At 41.2% G+C, this 20,121-nt stretch overlaps 2 protein-coding genes across 2 annotated transcripts in view; both read left to right on the plus strand.

Moving 5' to 3' along the window:
* The first annotated feature begins 1,960 nt into the window (after window positions 1-1,960).
* Window positions 1,961-3,266, plus strand: cldn26 (claudin 26). Its single transcript, XM_088335044.1, has one exon. The coding sequence runs from the start codon at window positions 1,961-1,963 to the stop codon at window positions 2,615-2,617; it is 657 nt and encodes a 218-aa protein (XP_088191170.1). The 3' UTR covers window positions 2,618-3,266.
* Window positions 3,267-7,019: 3,753 nt separating this feature from the next.
* Window positions 7,020-20,121, plus strand: part of aifm3 (AIF family member 3) — a 31,525-nt gene continuing 18,423 nt past the window's right edge. The window contains exons 1-7 of the mRNA XM_088335928.1: window positions 7,020-7,286; window positions 12,352-12,548; window positions 17,215-17,428; window positions 19,220-19,329; window positions 19,404-19,513; window positions 19,588-19,632; window positions 19,702-19,798. Coding sequence (XP_088192054.1) covers window positions 12,518-12,548; window positions 17,215-17,428; window positions 19,220-19,329; window positions 19,404-19,513; window positions 19,588-19,632; window positions 19,702-19,798 — 607 coding nt within the window. The 5' untranslated portion in view covers window positions 7,020-7,286; window positions 12,352-12,517. The remainder of the gene's footprint in view (window positions 7,287-12,351; window positions 12,549-17,214; window positions 17,429-19,219; window positions 19,330-19,403; window positions 19,514-19,587; window positions 19,633-19,701; window positions 19,799-20,121) is intronic.

Genomic DNA, 20,121 nt, shown 5'->3' on the forward strand with positions numbered 1-20,121 from the left:
TTTGTTGTGAATCATTTTCAATGTCATCTTTTTTTATTTTTACTATTTATTTAACAAGTCTGCTACATGAGTATTGACACAAATTATCATATAATGAATTAAAAGGTTTGTATGACTTTTCATGTCCAAATCCAAGCCCTTTTTAAGGCTCCATTAAAAGAGAAAATCTAGTGTGACTCATGTATTCTGCAGAGCCAAAAAATATATCTGCGATTTACGCAAGTTAATTTTAATCTTGCAAGTGCATTTATCATGAAATATATACGAATATATTTGCTTTTGAGACAAATCTCTTCCCATAGAGGAGTTGAGTAAAAATGGCCGTGATATGTATCTTGCATTTTCAGTTGTAGGAGGTTCTTTCCATTACAATTGGGAAACACTGCTTTTGTCTTTTGGCTTGGCCCATCATATAAGTCTATAATTGATTCGCAATGTAACTGGCTGGCAACCAGTTCAGGGTGTCCCCAGCCCACTGCCTGAAGATAGCTGGGAAGAGCTCCAGCACCCCTGCGACCCTACTGAGGATAAGCGGTGCAGATAATGGGTGGATGGATTATTTGCAACGTTGCATTGGTACACATTTCTGCTTAGGTGAAGCACGCACCGGTCTTCTTGAATGCAACCCTTTGGGGGCAACGGCGCTTCATAGGATAATGCTGTCCAAACTAATGCCAGCTGCAGTTAATCAAGAGGGAAGAATGCCAAAAACTAAGCCACCAGAGATCAGTGTCTGTGTCATTTTTTTAGCAGACCTGGCAACAATTTCAAGCATTTACAAGTACTTCATCCAAAATTCACAATTCAATCATTGAAAACACTAAAATTCAAGCACCCTCAAATTCATGAACCCTGCATATAAACTCCCTATCTAACTTTCTTGCTTGAAATGACCTTGAACCAGTACATAGCAATAAAGTAGATTCTTACCACATTGACAGAAAATCTAGCTAATTTTATGAAGGTTTTTGTTTTTGTTTCATCTTTTATAAGCTTACAGTTTACACTCAAAAGAAGGAAAAATACATCAATGAATTTTGAACTTGCAACGAGAACATGAGAGGAAACAAGAAACCCTCACGATGCCAAATTCCAAATCTCTTCTAAAAGTCCTCCCCTGTTCTCTAATCATTAAATCACCTTGGTAACGAAGCAGATCCACCTTAAAGGGTGTGGAAAAAGCAAAGAAAATCAACAGTATTGGCCAACAGTGACGATGATGTAAAGAGAGCATAATAGTCAAACAGTGGGTATAGCAAAATAACAAACTCATCCCATGCTCTTTTGCAGGTGTCCAATGTTAAAAACGGAATAAACGTAACCGTAAAAAAATACCTTCTTACCCCATTGTCATAAAATGTCACACATTCTAGATAGCATGATTTTTTGTTATATCTTGTTTTTGGAATCCATTAAGAAATATAGTGCTTAAAATATACATTTTTAGCAGAGGAAAGACAATTTATACCTAGATTGGTAAAAAATCTTTAAAATTAGCCAAATTATCTTTCTACTGGATAACTGTTTAAATTGATGTTTTCTCTTGTAAGAGAAACAAGATATAATACACCCCCCCAAATAAAATAACATTGCTGAAACGCATGCCTGCGTTTGGGAAAGCCTACCTTAGAGAGCCAAGTCATTACCTGAGCTCCCGTCAATCGCTCCTCACATTTTAATTAGACACAAAATCTTGAAAGCTCAACGTAGCTCCAGAAAGAATCTTTTATCGCGGCTGCTTCTTTTCCTCGCTCATGTTTCATCGGTTCAAGGTGGACCTGGGATACCACCGGCCCGATAAGGTTTCCTTTAAAAACAGCCGACATTGTCTTGCTATTGAACACTGAAACAAAACAGTACTTGTCTGACTCAACGGGGCTTCATCAGCAGGCGGGCCGGAGCTCAGAACTTTTCACAGCACACCTCAGCCAGGCACAGTCCAAAACGCTCACAGGCGGCGATGGTACTCCTCACCATCAAAACCATGCAGAGGATAGCGCTCTTCGTCACCTTGGGCGGACTGGTGACTTCCTTGATCACCACCTTCCTCCCGCTGTGGAAGACGATGAATTCGGATTTGAACGAATTGGAGAATTGGTACTCTGGACTTTGGCACATGTGCCTCTTCACGGAGGAAGTGGGAGTTCAGTGCAAGGCCTATGACTCTTTGCTGGGGCTTCCGGCGGACCTACAGGTTTCCAGGGTTCTCATGCTAGTGTCATTGTGCACCGGTTCTGCGGCTGTGCTTATAGCGTTTCTGGGTCTAGACGGGGTGCGGGTTCCTTTGGACAAGTGCGCTAAGAAGAGAAGCTTGTTGATTCTGGCTGGAGTGCTGTCCTGGGTGGCAGGGATCACCACGCTAGCGCCAGTGTCTGTGGTGGCCTACACCACCGTCGTGGAGTTCTGGAATCCAGGTTTTCCTGATGTGATGCCACGCTGGGAGTACGCAGAGGCCATGTTCTCCGGGTGGTTTGGAGGTTTGGCTTTGCTCTTTGGGGGGACTTTGCTCTTCGTGGCCGTGTGCATGGCCGACTATGAGCTGCGGACAATGATGGGGCCCAACGTTCTGCCAGGAATGCGCGGGACAAGGCACTACCGCAAGACGGAGGTTTTGTAAAATATATGCAGTAATCCATTGCTGTATCGCGGTTTACTTATGGCGATTTTGCTAATTTGCGGATTTTCACAGCGCATGGTGTTCAGCATTATGATCAGCTCTGCCGCTTTTCTGCCTGTGTCTAACTGTGCCTCAATGAAATTGTGGTCTGAGCGTGACAAACTTACATTACGTTCGATCAAACCTTTTACAACTCAAACTTTCTCTAAAAGCTATCATGTCGATAAAACGCCCTGGACTGACAAAAGCGCCAAAATAAAGAGGAAGATGCTTTCCATTGCCAGCACAGTTGGACTGCTCAACTTGCTAAACTTGCTCTGGAGTCGATTGCAGCTCTCTGGCGCTCCCTGATGCTTTTTCAAAAATGTTTGATAATGAAAAATTATTTGGGCTCTTTAGGACAAACAGACACATTCTAAGTGTTTTCCAATATGTTTTCCAATGAATATAGATAGAAACAGTATGTGTTCCCTTCCTGATAAGGCTAATTTAAGGCTTATATATTTTTGCGGCTTGAGCCATTTGATTTTTTTTTTTTTTTTTTTAATAGCATCTGTGTGTCTTTGCAGAAGTTTACAGAAGCTTTAGCGCATTTCTATAATAACATAAGTTTCCATATCCAGGTAAACATTTTCGTAAATGTATAAAAATAAAAAACAGAGAGACTTTTAAATCATCAAATAAATCACTTAAATTAGTGTTGTTCTATATTAGTCACAGTAATGACTGCATGAGTTTCCATTAGGTAAATAAACTGTTGTGGAAATGTTTTCAATTGTTGTTTTCCCCTTTTTTGTACAAATGCACAGTTGGAAAACATTACACGAGATTAAATCTTAGTGACGGAAAAAACTATTGAGGGGGAAAAAATACTCAACAATGGGTTTTATAACCAAATCTTTCTTCCCTGAAACATAATTTGAGCCTCCAAAAAGATCCCCAACCCTCCAGCTAATGAACCCTTTTCTGCCATCCATCCATTGTCCATCTATCCTCAGTAGGGTCGCAGGGGGTGCTGGAGCCCATCCCAGCTTTCTCAGGGACAGACAACGCACTCGCTCAGTCACACCTAAGGACAATTTGGACCGGCAAATTAACCTGCCCGGAGGAAACCCACGCAAGCATGGGAAGAACATGCAAACTCCACACAGAAGGTTTGATCTCACGACCTCAGAACCGTGCCGCACACGCGCTAACCACTGCGCCGCCGTGGTGCCACCTTTTCTGCCATTAATTTACTAATGCGGCCCCTGTGACAATTGTTTTTTTATCGTGGCCACCTGAACTACAATTAATTGGATCCAGGATGTGAGACTACCTATACTCTACTAGGTACCAATATGGGTGTCGATACTGTTGCCAATAATCAGCTGCACCTGCATATGAGATTGCATAAGATTACACTTGTTGGTGTTGTTTTGACTATTATACCTCACTGTTGTCCGTTATCTTGACTATCATGCACTGTTTATATCGTTGTCACTATTGACTAGTAATGTTGCTATGGCCTGCGACCCAAAAGGTTTTGCCCCTGGTTAAGCCACATTAGGCCCACCAAAATGTCCTTATAAGGACAATTGGTCCCCACAATGATAGGAAAAATCCTGAATGACTCTAAGAAGGTAGCAAAAACGAGTTCACACACACACACATATCTATCTATCTACCCTGGTCATATCCCTCGAGAGGGGAGACCGACAGCAAGACAACACATACAAAAATCAAAAAATTTAAATAAAAAACTAAAAAATAAAAAAGGGAAAAAGTAGCAAAAAAAAACACACAAAAAATTTTGGACCATGGCCAACCCAAATGCCCAAACACCCATCAAGTTAAACACCTTGGCATCCAAGTTGGTCATGCTTTCGTCCCTCCAGATGAAACGGGACACAGGAAAACGGCCATGTCACTCGGGTCAGGGTAACACAAAACACTCTTCTGTTCAACAGCAGGGCCCGACAGCTTTCACTGGTTTATCCTTGCTGCATCATACGGGTACCCTGCCCATCCCTTAGAACGTGTCCAAAAATCCCACTACCCTTTCACAACACCTCTCCACTCATTCGTATCACCAACAAGAGCTCTAGCTTTCATTATATTTAGACCTCTTCCCTGCAGAGCACTCGTAACACTATCCATCCATGTCAATCGCTGCCTTCCTCTAGGCCTCCTTCCATTTACTCTGTAGATCCTCTTCAACATTCGCTCCTCATCCATCCTCTCAATGTGTCCAAACCAACCCAGTACTTTCTTATCCACCCGCTTGCTCAGTTCCACGACTACTCCTGTTCTGTCTCTCACAATTTCATTTCTCAATCTATCCAATCTTGTCACTCCTAACATACTCCTCAAACACTTCATCTCAAAAACATTTAATTTCCTTCTCAAATCTACATTCAGGCTTCAAGTCTCTGCACCATACAACACAGTCGGCACAATCAGACTCTCATACAATCCCCTTTTAACTCATACTCTTGTTGCTCATCACTCTGCTCAGAGCACCCAAAACCTTGCTTCCTTGATTCACTCTGAGCTGTACCTCGCAGACCATTCCAAAAACTGCAGCCACATCACAACCCAAGTACGCACACATATACATATGTAAAAACACTACCTATTTACCTTAAAGTGAGTGTATCCAAACAATGTATTAATTTCACAAGCAGTTTATGAGGCTTTTACTCCGAAACATTTAAATCTTAAAGCATTAATCCTGTCTGGCTTTTTATTGATTCATTCGGTACGATCATTAATCACGGGAGGAAAAACAACAGGATTCATAACAAGCCAGAATATGCAAATATGGAGATGAACTTGGAGTCCGAATCTGGCTCTTCCTTTTAAGAGCCCGTTTTGTAAAATGTACTTTTAGTTTGAGTTTTTACTGTTCTTCACCGCTGCTCTGATTTACTGTTCTATGAGGATAGTCGTCAGGTTCGGGCTCTATGTTTCGGGAGGCGTATTATTGCACAGTGCCAGTAGCGATGATTGGAATTTACAAAATGTCATGGCAACTTGCTGACATGGCCTGAGTGGAAATAAATTGATCTTTCTTGTTTCTAGAAAGCAAAAAAAACTCCTAGAATAGCTTTACCTCCCGGGAGCTGATGCTGCATAAATTTGATGGATTCTTTACCCTTTTTTTCCACTCTGACCTGAAATTCAATTAAGTTGCTACCTGTGCATTGAACCGTTGTCATGTTTCACTTTCATCACGTATAAAAAAAACTGCAGTGTAACTGAATTTGTGCAAAGAACTTGTGATCACCAGCAGGTGCTTTGTGGATTATTATCGGGTTCTGGAAGCGACTAAGGCGTTGTCGAGAAAGAACCCAATAGAAAAGGCTGCCAGCCTACTCCTGACTAGACTAACAACTCTCTTAAGCCACCTCTGGTGAGCCTGTGGCTCACCACGGCCAGATCCATCACCCATGAAATGGATAATCTGGGGCTACAACTCATGGGAAACTGCTACATTCAGGATGGTTGTATTCTAATCATCGAGGAAACCTGGCTCAACTCGAAACCCGATGCTAGCGTGCAGCTAGACGTCCGCTCTCTAAATAGCTTTCTTGCACTCGAAGGAGAAGCCTTTCAATTTTGTTGTACTTTTGTGTCACGAACCAGGAATGGAGAACCCAATCGCGTAACGTACTCACAATTTATCAGGGAGAGGAGGAATGCGCGCACACTCGATCCGGGGATCGATGGTCGCGGAAGTGGATTGAAATCCGAACAAAAGAGTTGTCAAAATCAAACAGATGAGGCCGAAAATAAAACAGGATCAGACACAGGCAAATTCACAGTATTAGGCATTTCACACAGAGTTTAACAGGAGTCTTGCAGACGCTCTGACAACTAACGGCTCAAAGGACCGCGTTTAAGTACTCCCAGTGAGTAATCTGTCAACGCGTTTCAGCCGGTGTACATGGGCGGGCCAATTGGGCGCCGTGGCAACCATGACACTTTTGTAGAACGATAATAAAAACCATGAATTCAACTACAATTCTGTGTTCTGTGTTATTATTTGTGTATCTGCAGTTGTTATTTTGTTACAGTTGTATACTCTCAGTCGGCAACGATGTTACTCTGAGGTAAGTTTGACCCTTGGGTGGGTTATGAAGGTGCGAGACTACCTGTTGGATTTTCACTTTTCACAAGGGTTCTGGTCCCCAGTACCCGCAGTAATCTATGTACTCAAAAATTGCCCAGTACTCATCGAAAAAGGGCATCAGAAAGGGAACAAGTCCACCCATGTAGGTGTGGGAAAAACGGGGCGGTGGAGGGCACGGTACAAGTTCATGCTGTGTTAGCATCCCCTCAGTAACTCCATCAATACTGCATACAGCTAAGAAACTGCCAAAGATCTTTAGTGCTGCGTTTGCGGGCTCGGTCAGCGAAAGCTGGCAACTCCCACGACCGGTCGGCTCAGTCCGCTGCTGCTGCTGCTGCAAGTGGCGCACACACACACACAAACAACACAGAGACACACACTCTAGAGCCTGTACTGCATCAAGACGGAGCAAAGGGACAAGCGATCTGGGAATACTCCAGTGGGGAAGAAGCAGTCCCACAGAGGAAGCGGATCGTTAGAGGCCGGTGCAAGTATGTTGGCGTGCTCTGCATTGCAGTGCTCAATGCACCTGCTCCATGACCGCAGCGCTACTTGGTAAGCTCCCTTTGACACTTTCTCATCATCTCATTATTTCTGCGGTCCCATGTGAAACGGTTAAAGGGTCCTGAAAGTTGGAACTCTCAACTACGCTGAAGAACTTCTGGAGGATTTGATGTTTTCTAAAAAATGTTGTGTGTCTAGGGGCTTAAATTGCCACATTTTACTTTTCCGTTACGACACAGAGAGTTTACAAGTTGTTTAAGAACTCTACAAAATCAGGAGATCAAAGTTGACATCACCCTACTTTTTACCTAGGAGTAAATTCACTTATAGAATAGAAGAATAGAATAGAATATACCTTTATTGTCATTGTTACAAAATGGGTTAACATATTGTGACAACGAAATTGGGCATGACACTCCAGTTTTACACATTCACAGTGAGATAAAAAGCCAAGAAGATAAAGGAACAGAGAAGATAAGGTTTTAAAACAAGGAGGATAAGGCAATAGTTATAATTTACATGATATTTACACAAGAAATGTCGGCATGTAGAATGTTACATAGAGTTGGTATCGTAATACAAGTCAATTCAAGTCATTTTTATTTGTATAGCCCTTAATCACAATTAGTCTCTAAGGGCTTCACAAGTTATTACATATAAGAAGTTTAGGTTATTCGTATGCTATAGAGTAGAAGTGAGTTTTAAGCCTAGATTTAAACATTTCCACCGAGGTTGCAGATCGGATCTCAGGGGGAAGAGCATTCCACAACACCGGTGCCCGGATGGAGAACGCTCTCGAACCAGCGGAATACTTCTTGGCTCTTGGGATCACCAGGAGACCGGCGCTCTCGGAACGAAGGCTTCGGGCCGGGACATAGGGGGAGATCAGATCTGAAAGATATGAGGGGGAAAGTCCATGCATGATTTTGTATACAGAGAACAAAAAGAAAAAAGTAACAGCTCGTAAAAAATAAACACAATGATATTTTTTTTTAAAGGAATTTAAAAAAAAGTAGAAAAAACACGCAAAAAAGAAGAAAAAGTTTGTGTTGCATTCAAATAATTTTTCAATTATATCAAGTGAATCTTGTTGCCAACATTGTACTTCCTCTAAAAAATGTGATTAAGTACAGTTATGTATCTTGCAACCGACTAAATAAGCCCCGAAAAATGTTAATATTATGCGACAAAATATATCAGGAAATAAAAAGAAATGGATATCTTGTGAAAGAATTGTAAGAACAAACGACGTTTGGAGGCCATACAACCTTGGCAATACGTAGTACATGAGTCAATTCATTCAAAAGAGAAAAATAATTTAGCATTGCCGGAAACTCAGCAAAATGTAACTTGATGTCAAGTGTTGGACATGTTTGATATTTAATTATCTTACTACACTTGGGATTATGCTTGCTCACCGACTTTGTGTGAATGCTCAGACCCGTGGAAAATTAGAGGGAACATTGATCAACGGTATTTCTTAACCTGAAAGGATAGAAATGCCAAACACCCAAAGACTTGTTATGTTTCTTCACAAACGATGAAAATTTCAGGTCATCCCAAAGAAAATTAGCCAACAAAATGGGGTCAAACATTTTGTATCACCATGTAGTTAGCATGTGGCTACACCACAAAGTGAAGATTTAAGTGACTAAGAGTGGGAACAAGACAAGAGAGTGAGTCTTCAGAAAATAGTACGAAAAAGTTTTGTCGCGTGTTGAATACAAACACTGTTGTAAAGTATGGACGTGTCGCTTGGCTTGGTGGCGCTCAACATTCCTGCTTTTCTTGGTCACAGTCAGGTTATGGATCGGGCGGGCGGGCTGTTAATTCTCCCTCCGCATTCCTGTAAGTGCTTTTACATTTGTAGTGAAAGTGACGGCTTGGTTACTGACTGGATTATTCGAATTGCTTGGGGACGGCCCTGAGCAACAGCCTACTGCTGCCATTTGCGTCACACGTTGTGACGGACAAATCTGATTAGCCCACTTTAGGGCAAAACATTTCGGGTTAACGAACTTGGATGTTTTGTTGTTCAGTGTTTCCCAACCTTGTTTAAGCCAAGGCACACTTTGGGGTGCGTCGTTTGAGGTGTCCTTAAAAATTTGAAAGTTAAATATTTTCTCTATGAGGTATATGTTAACAATGTCCAACCGAGTTCAAAGAGCCCTTATGCTTTTTTTCTACTGAGCCTATCTGCTTTTATCTTACTGTTCGGAGCTGAACACATAAAGTTCGAGGAATTAGAGCTACGGGGACTGCTGGAGAGTGACATCATGCTCGTCCCCACATTTCTATTTGTTAGTCTAGCATGAAAATAGTGAAAGTAAGAAAAGGCCTGCTTCAAGTCCAAACGCTAACCCAAATAATACACTCTGTCCCTTTATGAGAAAAAAAAGTATTGACAAATGAAACTTTTTGTTCGATTTCATCTTAACCTGTTCTGTGTTTTTTTTCAAGTAAAATATGAAAATGGATATGGAAATGATTTTTACTCAGTTTGATTTATTTTATCTATTTTTCTTGAAGGTCAGGTGCGTAGTTTGAGGTGTTGTCAGGACCATAACGGAAACAGGACCCACTCGCGTAACGCTTACCACAAGTTTTGTTGAAGGAACGAGGAAGGCGAGCGTTGGCGGTGTCGGGGACGGAAGAAACGCGTCGGTAGCCGGGACAGGAGAGCAAAAACGTGGTCGGGGTCGGAAGCGAGTCGGAAGCCAGAAGGGGAGAGTAGACGTGATCGGGGTCGGAAACGAGTCATAAGCCAAGACGGGAGAGCAGACGTGATCGGGATCAAAACGGGTTGTAGCCGGAGAAAAACGGGAGCAAAACAGGATAGGCGGGGGTCAGGGTTGAAAAAGGCTTGCCTTGAACACACAGATATTCACAGACGGACTGACAGGACAGGGTTTAAATTATGGGGAAGCCAATCTGTCAACAAGCTGCAGCCAGCGCCACACGGGCGGGGCCAATTGGGCGCCATGGCAACCGTGACAGGTGTCCTTAAAAAGTTTAAAATTGAATATTTCTCCGTTAAGGAGGTGTTACCAATGACCAAGTGAGTTCAAAACGCCTTTACATATTTTTTTCACTGCACCTATTACTTTTATCTTACTTTTATCAGAGGTGTTTGGGCCACGGAGCGCATTAGGCTAAACTTGAGAAAAGTAGGTGGGGGGATGGGGTGATGGTCGTGGAGCTATTTCACACTCATGCTCGTTCTTTCCATTTTTTCTCGGATGAAAATGGTGAAAGTAGGAAAATGACTGTTTCAAATACAGTCCAAATGGAAACTGAAACCCACAGAACAATGAAAAAAAGAAGAGTTCATTCGAGCGCTCCCACGTACTTTTCATGCATCAGTTCTTTGACTTGGTTAATGTTATAACTGTTTTCCACTTGTATTCCCCTTATCGCTTTCTTGGGAACCATTATTATGGGCGGAAAAATGAAAAAAAAAAATCACAGTAAAATGAGATGTGATGAAGAAGAGATCAAGCAGAGCATTATCGCCGTCTACTGTTAAGGAGATTAATTGACCCCTTGTATTTTTTCTTCTTGCCCTTATTTTGCCAAGGCAAACAAAAGCTTTGGACCCACTGTAAACGAGTCCGCAACCTACTTTTGGGTTCAGAACCAAGAGTTGAGAAACGCTGTTTTGAAGGGTTGGACAATTTATTTTAAAATTTGAGGCAGTAATCATTGTAAACCTATTACAAGTAAGTGAGTCTGCGAACTTGATCTGTAGTGACTGGGTCTCAGCAGCAGAGAGGCCAGTCACAGTGGGGATCTTTCCACTTCTCATTTGGAACTTTATAGCGCACGCATCTATTCAGCTCCACATACTTTTTTTCCCTTTCCCCGAAGTTCAAGGACATTAAGTGTGATCAGAATAGCAAGTGGCTCTTTTGGTTTTTTAATTCACACGGGTAACCGGGCAATAGATGCAACGCGCCTACCCGGCGCATTTAAAGCTGCCTGAGCTCAGGCAGGGAGTCACTGTATGCGATTCTCCAGTACCGAAAACGGAGGAGATTTTGAAACTCTAGGGGACCCTTGCTTTTCCTCTGCTGTGCACTGGGACAAGAAAGTTAAAAGGGGTTGGAGGGTTAATATTTACCCCTTCCCCTACGCAATGTGCATGAGCTAGGGTAACTGTGCATGGACTATTGCTGTCAATTAGCAGGATTGCTTCTTTTTTACAAGCAGAGACGAGACCGCAACCTGAGATTTTGCGGCCTTGTAAATGAATCTTGTTAATTATTCTTTTACCATAAATTCCGGACTACAAGCCACTCCTTTTTTTTCTACATTTTAAACACTGTGGCTTCTTCTTTTTATTTTTTCCGCGAGGCGGATGGTCGCAAGCGCGTCAGCAATGAAACACATTAGGGCCTTTCACATGGCTCTGATGTGTTTCTGCAGTGCCAGTCAAGGCCCCACCAGGGAATCTGACAGTTTATGAAAAACAAATAGTTTCTGCCGAGTGCTCTGAATCTCAAAGTGAAGAAATTCAATTAACCGCGGGTAAACGGCAGAAGTACATAAGACTCCCAACGGGAGCAAAACCTTTTTGTTAAACGCATGAATGGATGAACAAGATTTCCACTATACCTATGGAGTAAGATCATGATCTTTACAGAAACAGCGGGGAAATGTCTAGTACAGAAAAATAACACATTGTGCCGCAATTAAGACACTCATTTGTGGACTGTTTCCGCAAGCACAGCAGTCAATATTAACTAAATTGAAATTAACATACAATTATAAACATATAATCTAAAGAGTTGTGTGTCAAACCAGTATTGTTATGAAAAAAATAACTTGTATCAAAAATCCCTCCTTGAAAGTTGCACGATGATGGCACAATAAATACATTCAATAAAAGTAGACAGTAGTTTGACAGCTGTGGCCTTTAAAATACTACAAAACTACAGGGAGCAAAATAATAATAATAACAACAGCAGCAATAGTAATACTCTGTCAATTCAAGATACCTAATTTTGGAAGTTGTTTTTTTCAATGTTTTGTTGTAGTTGCATCATATTGATACTGAGAAAAACGGGTAGTTCAGGTTCATCTGTTGTTGACACAATCCTCTCTTGTGTCCATGCAGATTATGTGGCGGGACTGACAATGTCCATTGTAGATCTGCAGGTTCTTCTACCTTCCTTTTTGTGTTGGGGCAGCGACAGAGAATCCCAAGATTAGAGGATCAGACTCATACTCACCTCCCCTCATCACCCCACCCTCCCTTGGTTTCCGGTACTCACAAGCCCAACATGGGAGGATGCTTCTCCAAACCCAAACCAGGTGACCTTTCCAACAGTTTTATACACACTGAGATCCAAAATTGTTCAAATCAAGGAGCACTTAAAGGTAATCCCAAATAATATGCAAAATGTGAGGACATGGTTTTTGCATAAAGTCTACATATATTTCATCGATATATTCAAATTTTTTTTACAAGATAATGCATTTTGAAGACAGCAAGTCTTGTCTTTGTCATCCTGAATTGTGACCTCATCAGAGGAACACCAGCACCCTAGGAAGCCAGTCGCTACATTGTTTTACGTGTTAATTAGTCAAAGAGGTTATAGTGTTTTAAACAAAATTTTGGTAGTTTTTGTGTAACATGTGGCATCAGTAATGTTACGGCTCACGCTTTCAGTCTTTTTTGCTGGCCAATAGACAAAAATGTTGCGAGAAATTGGACAAACACCAAAAGGGTTGCTGTTGTGCTCGGCATATTTCGATGAGAATTGACAGAAAATTGAAACCGCCACTGTAGTAGCGACCATTTTGTGGAAACCCGATGCCTGCACCGTCACGAAAAAGGAGTTTCGTGCTAAAGTGAATCACAAATACGCTAAAAACTTTACTTTATATGATGTTTGGAGTACAAATTCTACATTTTTCAACAGTAAATATATTCACTCCATTAGTGTTTAGTGTGCTACCGACTGACAAGCGAACTGCGCTTAATAACAAAAAAATGCAAAATTATTTTTATGAAAGCTATCAACTGGTAACTAGATCAAATACTGTTTATATGCAGAAACATGTGTCAGATTTTACAGTCTTTATTGGGTAGAACAAAGCAACAAAGGACGCTCCATAAAGGAGAGGAATGAAAAAACTGATGACAAAAACAAAGTCCATAAAACAGCATGGCTAAAACAATTTAAAGTCTTACTCAAAAGCAACAAGACTTTAAGGGCTTTCTTGAGTGCAGTTAAGGTGGGCATGACATTCAAAGATCTGACAATGAGAGTCTGTCAATGTCTACAACAATCGCTGTCTGTTTCGGAGCTTGCCTCGCATGTCATGTTAATGGTATTCACTATTTTCAAAGTGTTGTGTTACTTCAATGATGTCACAGCTCCACAGGAAACAAGCCAGATGGGTAAAATTTGAGACAAAATTTATTGGCACATGGAATATGTTTGCATATTTGCATACTTGGTGGAAGGAATATTATTTTAAGAAAAAGTCTGTGGGAATAACTACAGTTGAAAAATAAGGAAAAAAAAAATAGGAAAACTGCACCTGTGCCCTTCAGTACAGCCAATATCATTGCGCCCCAATAATGTTGTATTGTGGCTAGCGATCATGATTTACACTTTATAGCATCCCCTTTAGTGCTGAGACAAGCAACACTATCTTGAGCCGCTGACAGTGATGGATAGACCAACATCGCTGACCGAAGCGGATTTATTTGTCTTTTTGCGGTGACACTGTGGCAAAGAATTCATTTTATTAAATGTGCCAAATATTTACCTGTTAAATGAGGTCACTTTAGTTTAGCGGCTGCAGAGAGGCATTTGTTCTGTTCCAGGTCATTTTTAAGGATACCGAGCCGCCTTCACGAGGTGTTATGCGCACCCTTTTATGTACAGCCTACTCGGTTTTGTGGTATAGTGGCTAGATGGGGGAGGAATTTTAATGCTATTGTGGCATCTTGCTCAAGAGGATTACATATATACATGAATATGAAAATGTGACATTGCGAGGTGGTGTGGGTTGAGATGTTTGAGTGCTTGTGTTTTCAACCTGATTGGAAGATGAGAATGCAACTCTGTTCGTAATAACAATAGTTCGGGGGATGTTTTTTCGCTTTTGCATTTAAAATCAGGTTAATGTGTTGTGAGTCGTGAAATGGAGGTGACATTGAATGGAGGAGAATGTAACTGTTATTGCCAAAATAGCAGGCATAAACAAAAAAAACTTAGTTTGACCTAATATTTTTAAAATACAGGTATGTTTACTCAGCAAAAACTAAAAATAAAGTTATATGGTAGTGCAGTTGTGTCTCGTGTGTAAAAGAATGTCAACTCAATGCAAATATGTCACATTTAAGCATCACATCCATCTGTCTCAACAGATTCCTTTCAACTCTACTTCTCCTAGCCAATGGACCACCCTACTATGATTTTCCATTAGTTTTAATTAAGATTACTCAGCAGGAGAAAATTCCAGCCAGATTACTCAGTAAGAGCCGGACAATCAGCACATTTTCCAGCCAAACAGATACAGCCGACTGCACTTAAGAGCAAAAAAAATAATAAATAATGATAATATTAAAATAGTAATCACAGACATATTTTCAGGTATGATGCGTTAAAATATTAAAATGTGGGGTAAAAAAAGAAAAAGCATCCATCCATGCCTTTTGGTGATTTTGTTGGTCCAGTGCGTTTTGTTGACATGACGGCTTTTAGAAAAACTCAAAATTGGAAATAATTTGCGCATGATGTAGGTTGCGGCACAGCAGCGTAGTTGTTAGCACAGTTCTGAGCTCATGGGTTCAAATCCAGCTACCAGCCCTTCTATGTGGAGTTTGCATGTTCTCCCTGTGCGTGCGTGGGTTTTCTAGGGGCTCTCCGGTTTCCTCCCACATTCATAAACATGCATGTCAGGTTTTGCTGGTTCAAATTGTCCCTAGGTGTGAATGAGCGAGTGAGTTGTCTGTCTCTGTGTGACCTGCGACAAGCTAGCAACCAGTTCGGGGAGTCCCATGCCCACTGCCTGAAAATAGCTGGGATGGGCTCTGCAACCCTCGTGACCCTACTGAGGATAAGTGTTGCAGATAATGAATGGATGGATAATCTAGGTCAGGGGTCGGGAATCTTTTTGACCCCAAGAGCCATAAAAGCAAAAAATGTTTTAAAAAGAAATTGAGAGAGAGCCACATTATATATTTTCAGACAAAATTGAAAAAACTGCAAAACACGCTCTCTAGACAAAAGCTAATTCTTCAGCACATTTTATTTCACTGTGTTTCATTTGATTATTTAATCAAATGTATGAAATGATAATAATGCCAAATCCTGTGTCCCAAATCGATGTAAATATGCCATTTACAATTTGTCTTCCACCTTCAGTTAAGAGTGTCGAGGCAATTTTTTTCCATGAAATTTGTCCTTAATAACGGTTTGAAAACAATGTGCATGCAAAGTTCTTTAGTAAAAATGTCACAAATTACTGCAAACGATAAGCATATCGTCAAATTCACTTTCGGTGTAGACTGCACTGAGCGAGAGAGAGAGAGAGAGAGAGAAGGAAGTGCCTTGCGCTGTGTGCAGGGATCCGCCCACCTGTACTGCTCACCCAATCAAAGTCGTTTGCCAGCGTTTTTATTTATCAGTTTAAATGGTTTCGTATCGAACTTCTGCATTACGTTGCTTCGGCTTTATATGGACCAAAATCGGGATGGAATCACTTGACTTTGGAACACCACAGAGAGATGTGCAATAGTTACATTTTATTTCTGAGTCATATGTACTCATGAAAAGAGCCATATATGGCTCCCGAGCCATAGGTTCCCTACCCCTGATCTAGGTTCTTCAAGCTGTTTTACGTATGTGTACAATTTAGACTGCAACGTAATCAAGGCACAGGCATTCATGAGCAGAAAAGGGCTGGGAGACTGTTTAGTAAATCAGAATGCAGAAGACAATGCACGATGGAAATCTACAAAGTAGCAAAATCACGAAAAGCAAACCTTGATACAATGAGGGATTACTGCACAGACATCCCAGAGTTTGTTGAAAACTTAGAATGTGAAAAATGGGTGTGTTTAAAACAATATTAGGTTCTTAATGTCCTCTTAATGTAAACTAAACAGAGAATATCTTGTCTGTTATGTGAAAGATAAAGTTTTATGTTTGCTTAACAAACTTTACTACGTGGTTAAAATTAGAGCACTTTTGTGTAGGACTACAAGCAACTACCTGACCTTGGTTTCCTCCAATTCTATTCAAGGTTACATTGTTCATTTCTCTTAACCCAAATTGAGTAAATTTATTAATAGTATGTTTATTTTGAGGTCTAAATCTAGTGGAAGCTAGAGCTTTTGTTAGTGATAGAAATGAGTGGAGAAGTGTTGTGAAAGGATAATGGGATTGTGGACGCGTTCTAAAGGATGGGCTGGGCACCCGTATGATGCAGCAGGGGTAAACCAGTGAAAGCTGTCGGGCCCTGCTGTTGAACAGAAGAGTGTGTTGTGTCACCCTGACCCGAGTGACATGGCAGCTTTCTTGTGTCCCGTTTCATCTGGAGGGACGAAAGCATGACCAACTTAGGTGCCGAGGTGCATAACTTGTTTGGGTGTTTGGGCATTTGGGTTGGCTATCGTCCAAAAAATTGTTTGTGGTTTTTTTTTGCTACTTTTTCCCCTTTTTTATTTTTTATTTTTTTAAATTTTATTTCATTTATTTTTGTATGTGTTGTCTTGCCGTCGGTCACCCGTCTCGAGGGATATGACTAGGGTAGATAGATAGATGTTTATTTTGTCTTTTACTAGAACGTTTGGTATTGGAGTGATCCAAAAGTAATTGAAAGTAATCAAGTTACATTACTGTGTGACATTATAGTATTCTGATTACGTTACTGGTTCCATTTTCAAACATATAACTAGTAACTGTATTGGATTACTTTTTAAATGTGACCCTTCCAACCTTGTGTATGTGTTGGGCAGTTGAAGTCAAAGTGGAACTGTCTCTCCTGGATAACCAAAAAGAAGTGGATGGCCTTTCACCTAATGGCAAGGCCAGCCCCTTCGCGGACTGCAGACCCAACGGGGCCCTCGGACACAGCTCGGAAGATGACTCCACCTTTCTTAGAGCCAACCACAAATCCCGAGACTACGTGGAGGCCTCTGTCTGTCATGTCAAAGATCTGGAAAATGGACAGTGAGAACAAGGAAATTTCACATTACACAGACAGACCATCACAAACAGAATAATAGTATTTTTAAAGTTAGTCTACTGGCAACCAGTTCAAGGTGTCCCTTGCCCACCTCCAGAAGACAGCTGGGATGGGCTCCAGCACCCCCTGAGGATATGCGGTGCGGATAATAGATGGATGGATGAAGTTAGTCAATAGTTTTTGAGACATACAAAATTGTGTGAGGTGGGCGATACTAGGAATTTTGGTATTGATACGATCCAGGTAGATCAGGGAAGTATCCCTTGATACCAATCTGATACAATAATTTTTTTCTTGGAAATATCATCATAATCAAATAATTAACCCGCCTTTCAGTTAGCTTGAAATCATGATTAACACAAACATTTTAGGCTCTAAATTTTTTGTTTTTGTTTTCAGCAAACAACTTCAATGCAAACTACCCATCCATCCATTATCTGGACTGCTTATCCTCAGTAGGGTCGCGGGGGTGCTGGAGCCCATCCTAGCTATTTTCGGGCAGTGGGCAGGGGACACCCTGAACTGGTTGCCAGCCAGTCGCAGGACACACAGGGACAGAAAACGCACTCGCTCATTCACACCTAGGGACAATTTGGACCAGCCAATTAACCTGAAATGCATGTTTTTGGAAAGAGGGAGGAAACCGGAGTGCCCGGAGGAAACCCACGCAAGCACGGGGAGAACATGCAAACTCCACACAGGAGGTTTGATCTCATGACCTCAGAACTGTGCTGCACACGCACTAACCACTGTGCTGCTGTGCTGCCCCTCAATGCAAACTAACTGTGTGTATATATATATATATATATATATATATATATATATATATATATATATATATATAAATGGTTGCCAGCCAGTCGCAGAACATTTATATCGATTTAAATAAAAAGCAAAAATTCATGAACAATCACATAAACATTTATATTAAACGTTATTTATTTTACTGTTCGTCATCTTGCTGCTAAAGGAACCCAAAAAACAAAAACCTCCCCAAAGGCTGGGTTAAAAAACGAGTAGAAAAAGGATGCCTTATGGTCACTTTGTGTACCGTTTGTATTCTTTTGTGTCTCGTTTCAATTGAACTCCACAATACAGCGACATTTAGTGGTCAAATAACCTCTAGGAGTTAAATAATGCTATATTAATGTGTGGGTCTTTTTAACAATTTGTTATCATTTAAAAGTAAAGTAACTTTAGTTGATTTACTTGATAAAGTTGTTCAACGCTGCTTTTCAGGCTCACAATACTTCTATTGCCTACCTTAATGAGTATCGATACCTTAAAAAAGGCCTTTTGGTACAGATGCCCTGGTACGCTCCTAGTATCAGTATGCCCTGCAGCACATTATTCAACAGCAGAGTTCCAGCCGGAAAAATACATAAATCTATTCTAAATCTAATTTTAATGTAAACTACTTTAAAAATCTTAATTGGTGTGTGAGTGTGCTCGTGTGCATGTTTGTATGTGATTTATAGGCTCAGAAGCCACTGAAACCATTTTGGTGAAAATTTACACAGTTATACCTAAGGCCATCATGTGTGTCTTTAGCTAGGTGTTGTGTCAAGGCACCCCCAATAACTCCTAGAAAAATCATGAACTGCTTTCATGGTGTCTCTAACGTCCTCTGGCGGCCAAACTGAGTACTGCAGCAAACGATCACCGACTGACTTCTCAAAGCAGCCAAATCTCCTATCGGCTTGGCAACGCCAGGCCATTTTGCTTGTTGCAGAATAAAGAATAACTGAAACATTGATATGAATGTCACGTTTCAGGATGCGAGAGGTTGACTTGGGAAGCGGCAGAGCTTTGTTGATTAAGGATCATGGCGAGTTCTCAGCATTGGGCCACAAGTGTCCACATTACGGCGCGCCCCTCGTCAAAGGTACATAATATTCACTATCAAAGATGGTTTGTTTCTTCCTGTGAGCAAATAAGAACTGCCTTATGTGGTTGAAGGCGTTCTGTCCAAAGGACACGTGCGTTGTCCGTGGCACGGGGCTTGTTTCAACATCGCAACGGGCGACATCGAAGACTTCCCCGGTTTGGACAGCCTGCCGACCTTCCAGGTGACCTCCACACATTCCTTGGCCTTCTCGCAACACGTGTATGCACAAGGCTTACAAACGCTTGCTCGCTTTAGGTCAGAGTTGAAAAGGACAAGGTTATCATCCGAGCAAACAAGCAGGTAAAGCGGCATATAAAAAAGCAAGAACTAAGTCCGTACGACAAACAAACTGACCGTAAAACTTTTTAGGCTCTTCAGATGCAGAAACGGTCAAAGGCCATGGCAAGATGTTCTGCAGTCATTAACTCCAGCATGGGCTTCACTAATGTTTTAATTATTGGCTCAGGTAAGTGTAACCAGCTCTTTTACTCTTTTTTTTTTTGTTAAAAAAAACAACAACCCACATACTTACAAAAACCACTAAACAATTGTACATTATACCGTACCGAAAAATAATTTCCTCTACTTGAGAGTCTAGTTTCTCTCAAACAGTGGGGAAACAAAGTAAAACATGCGATGCTATGTTTTGGGGATTTAGCGACCATGCTGAAGATCATGTGGAGAGGTAGACGTCGACCACATGCATGTGTAGATATTTGGCTTTGTCAAAGACTACAAGATTACTGGGACAAATTCTAATATGCTTTAATGAAAATTGTGGGATATGGG

Source organism: Urocampus carinirostris, chromosome 5 (genome assembly GCF_059441175.1).
Source record: "Urocampus carinirostris isolate Australia breed hairy pipefish chromosome 5, RoL_Ucar_1.0, whole genome shotgun sequence".
NCBI lineage: Eukaryota > Metazoa > Chordata > Actinopteri > Syngnathiformes > Syngnathidae > Urocampus > Urocampus carinirostris.

What these genes read in the sequence shown, in the direction of transcription:
- cldn26 (XM_088335044.1), top strand. Translation starts at nt 1,961, where the DNA reads ATGGTACTCCTCACCATCAAAACCATGCAGAGGATAGCGCTCTTCGTC.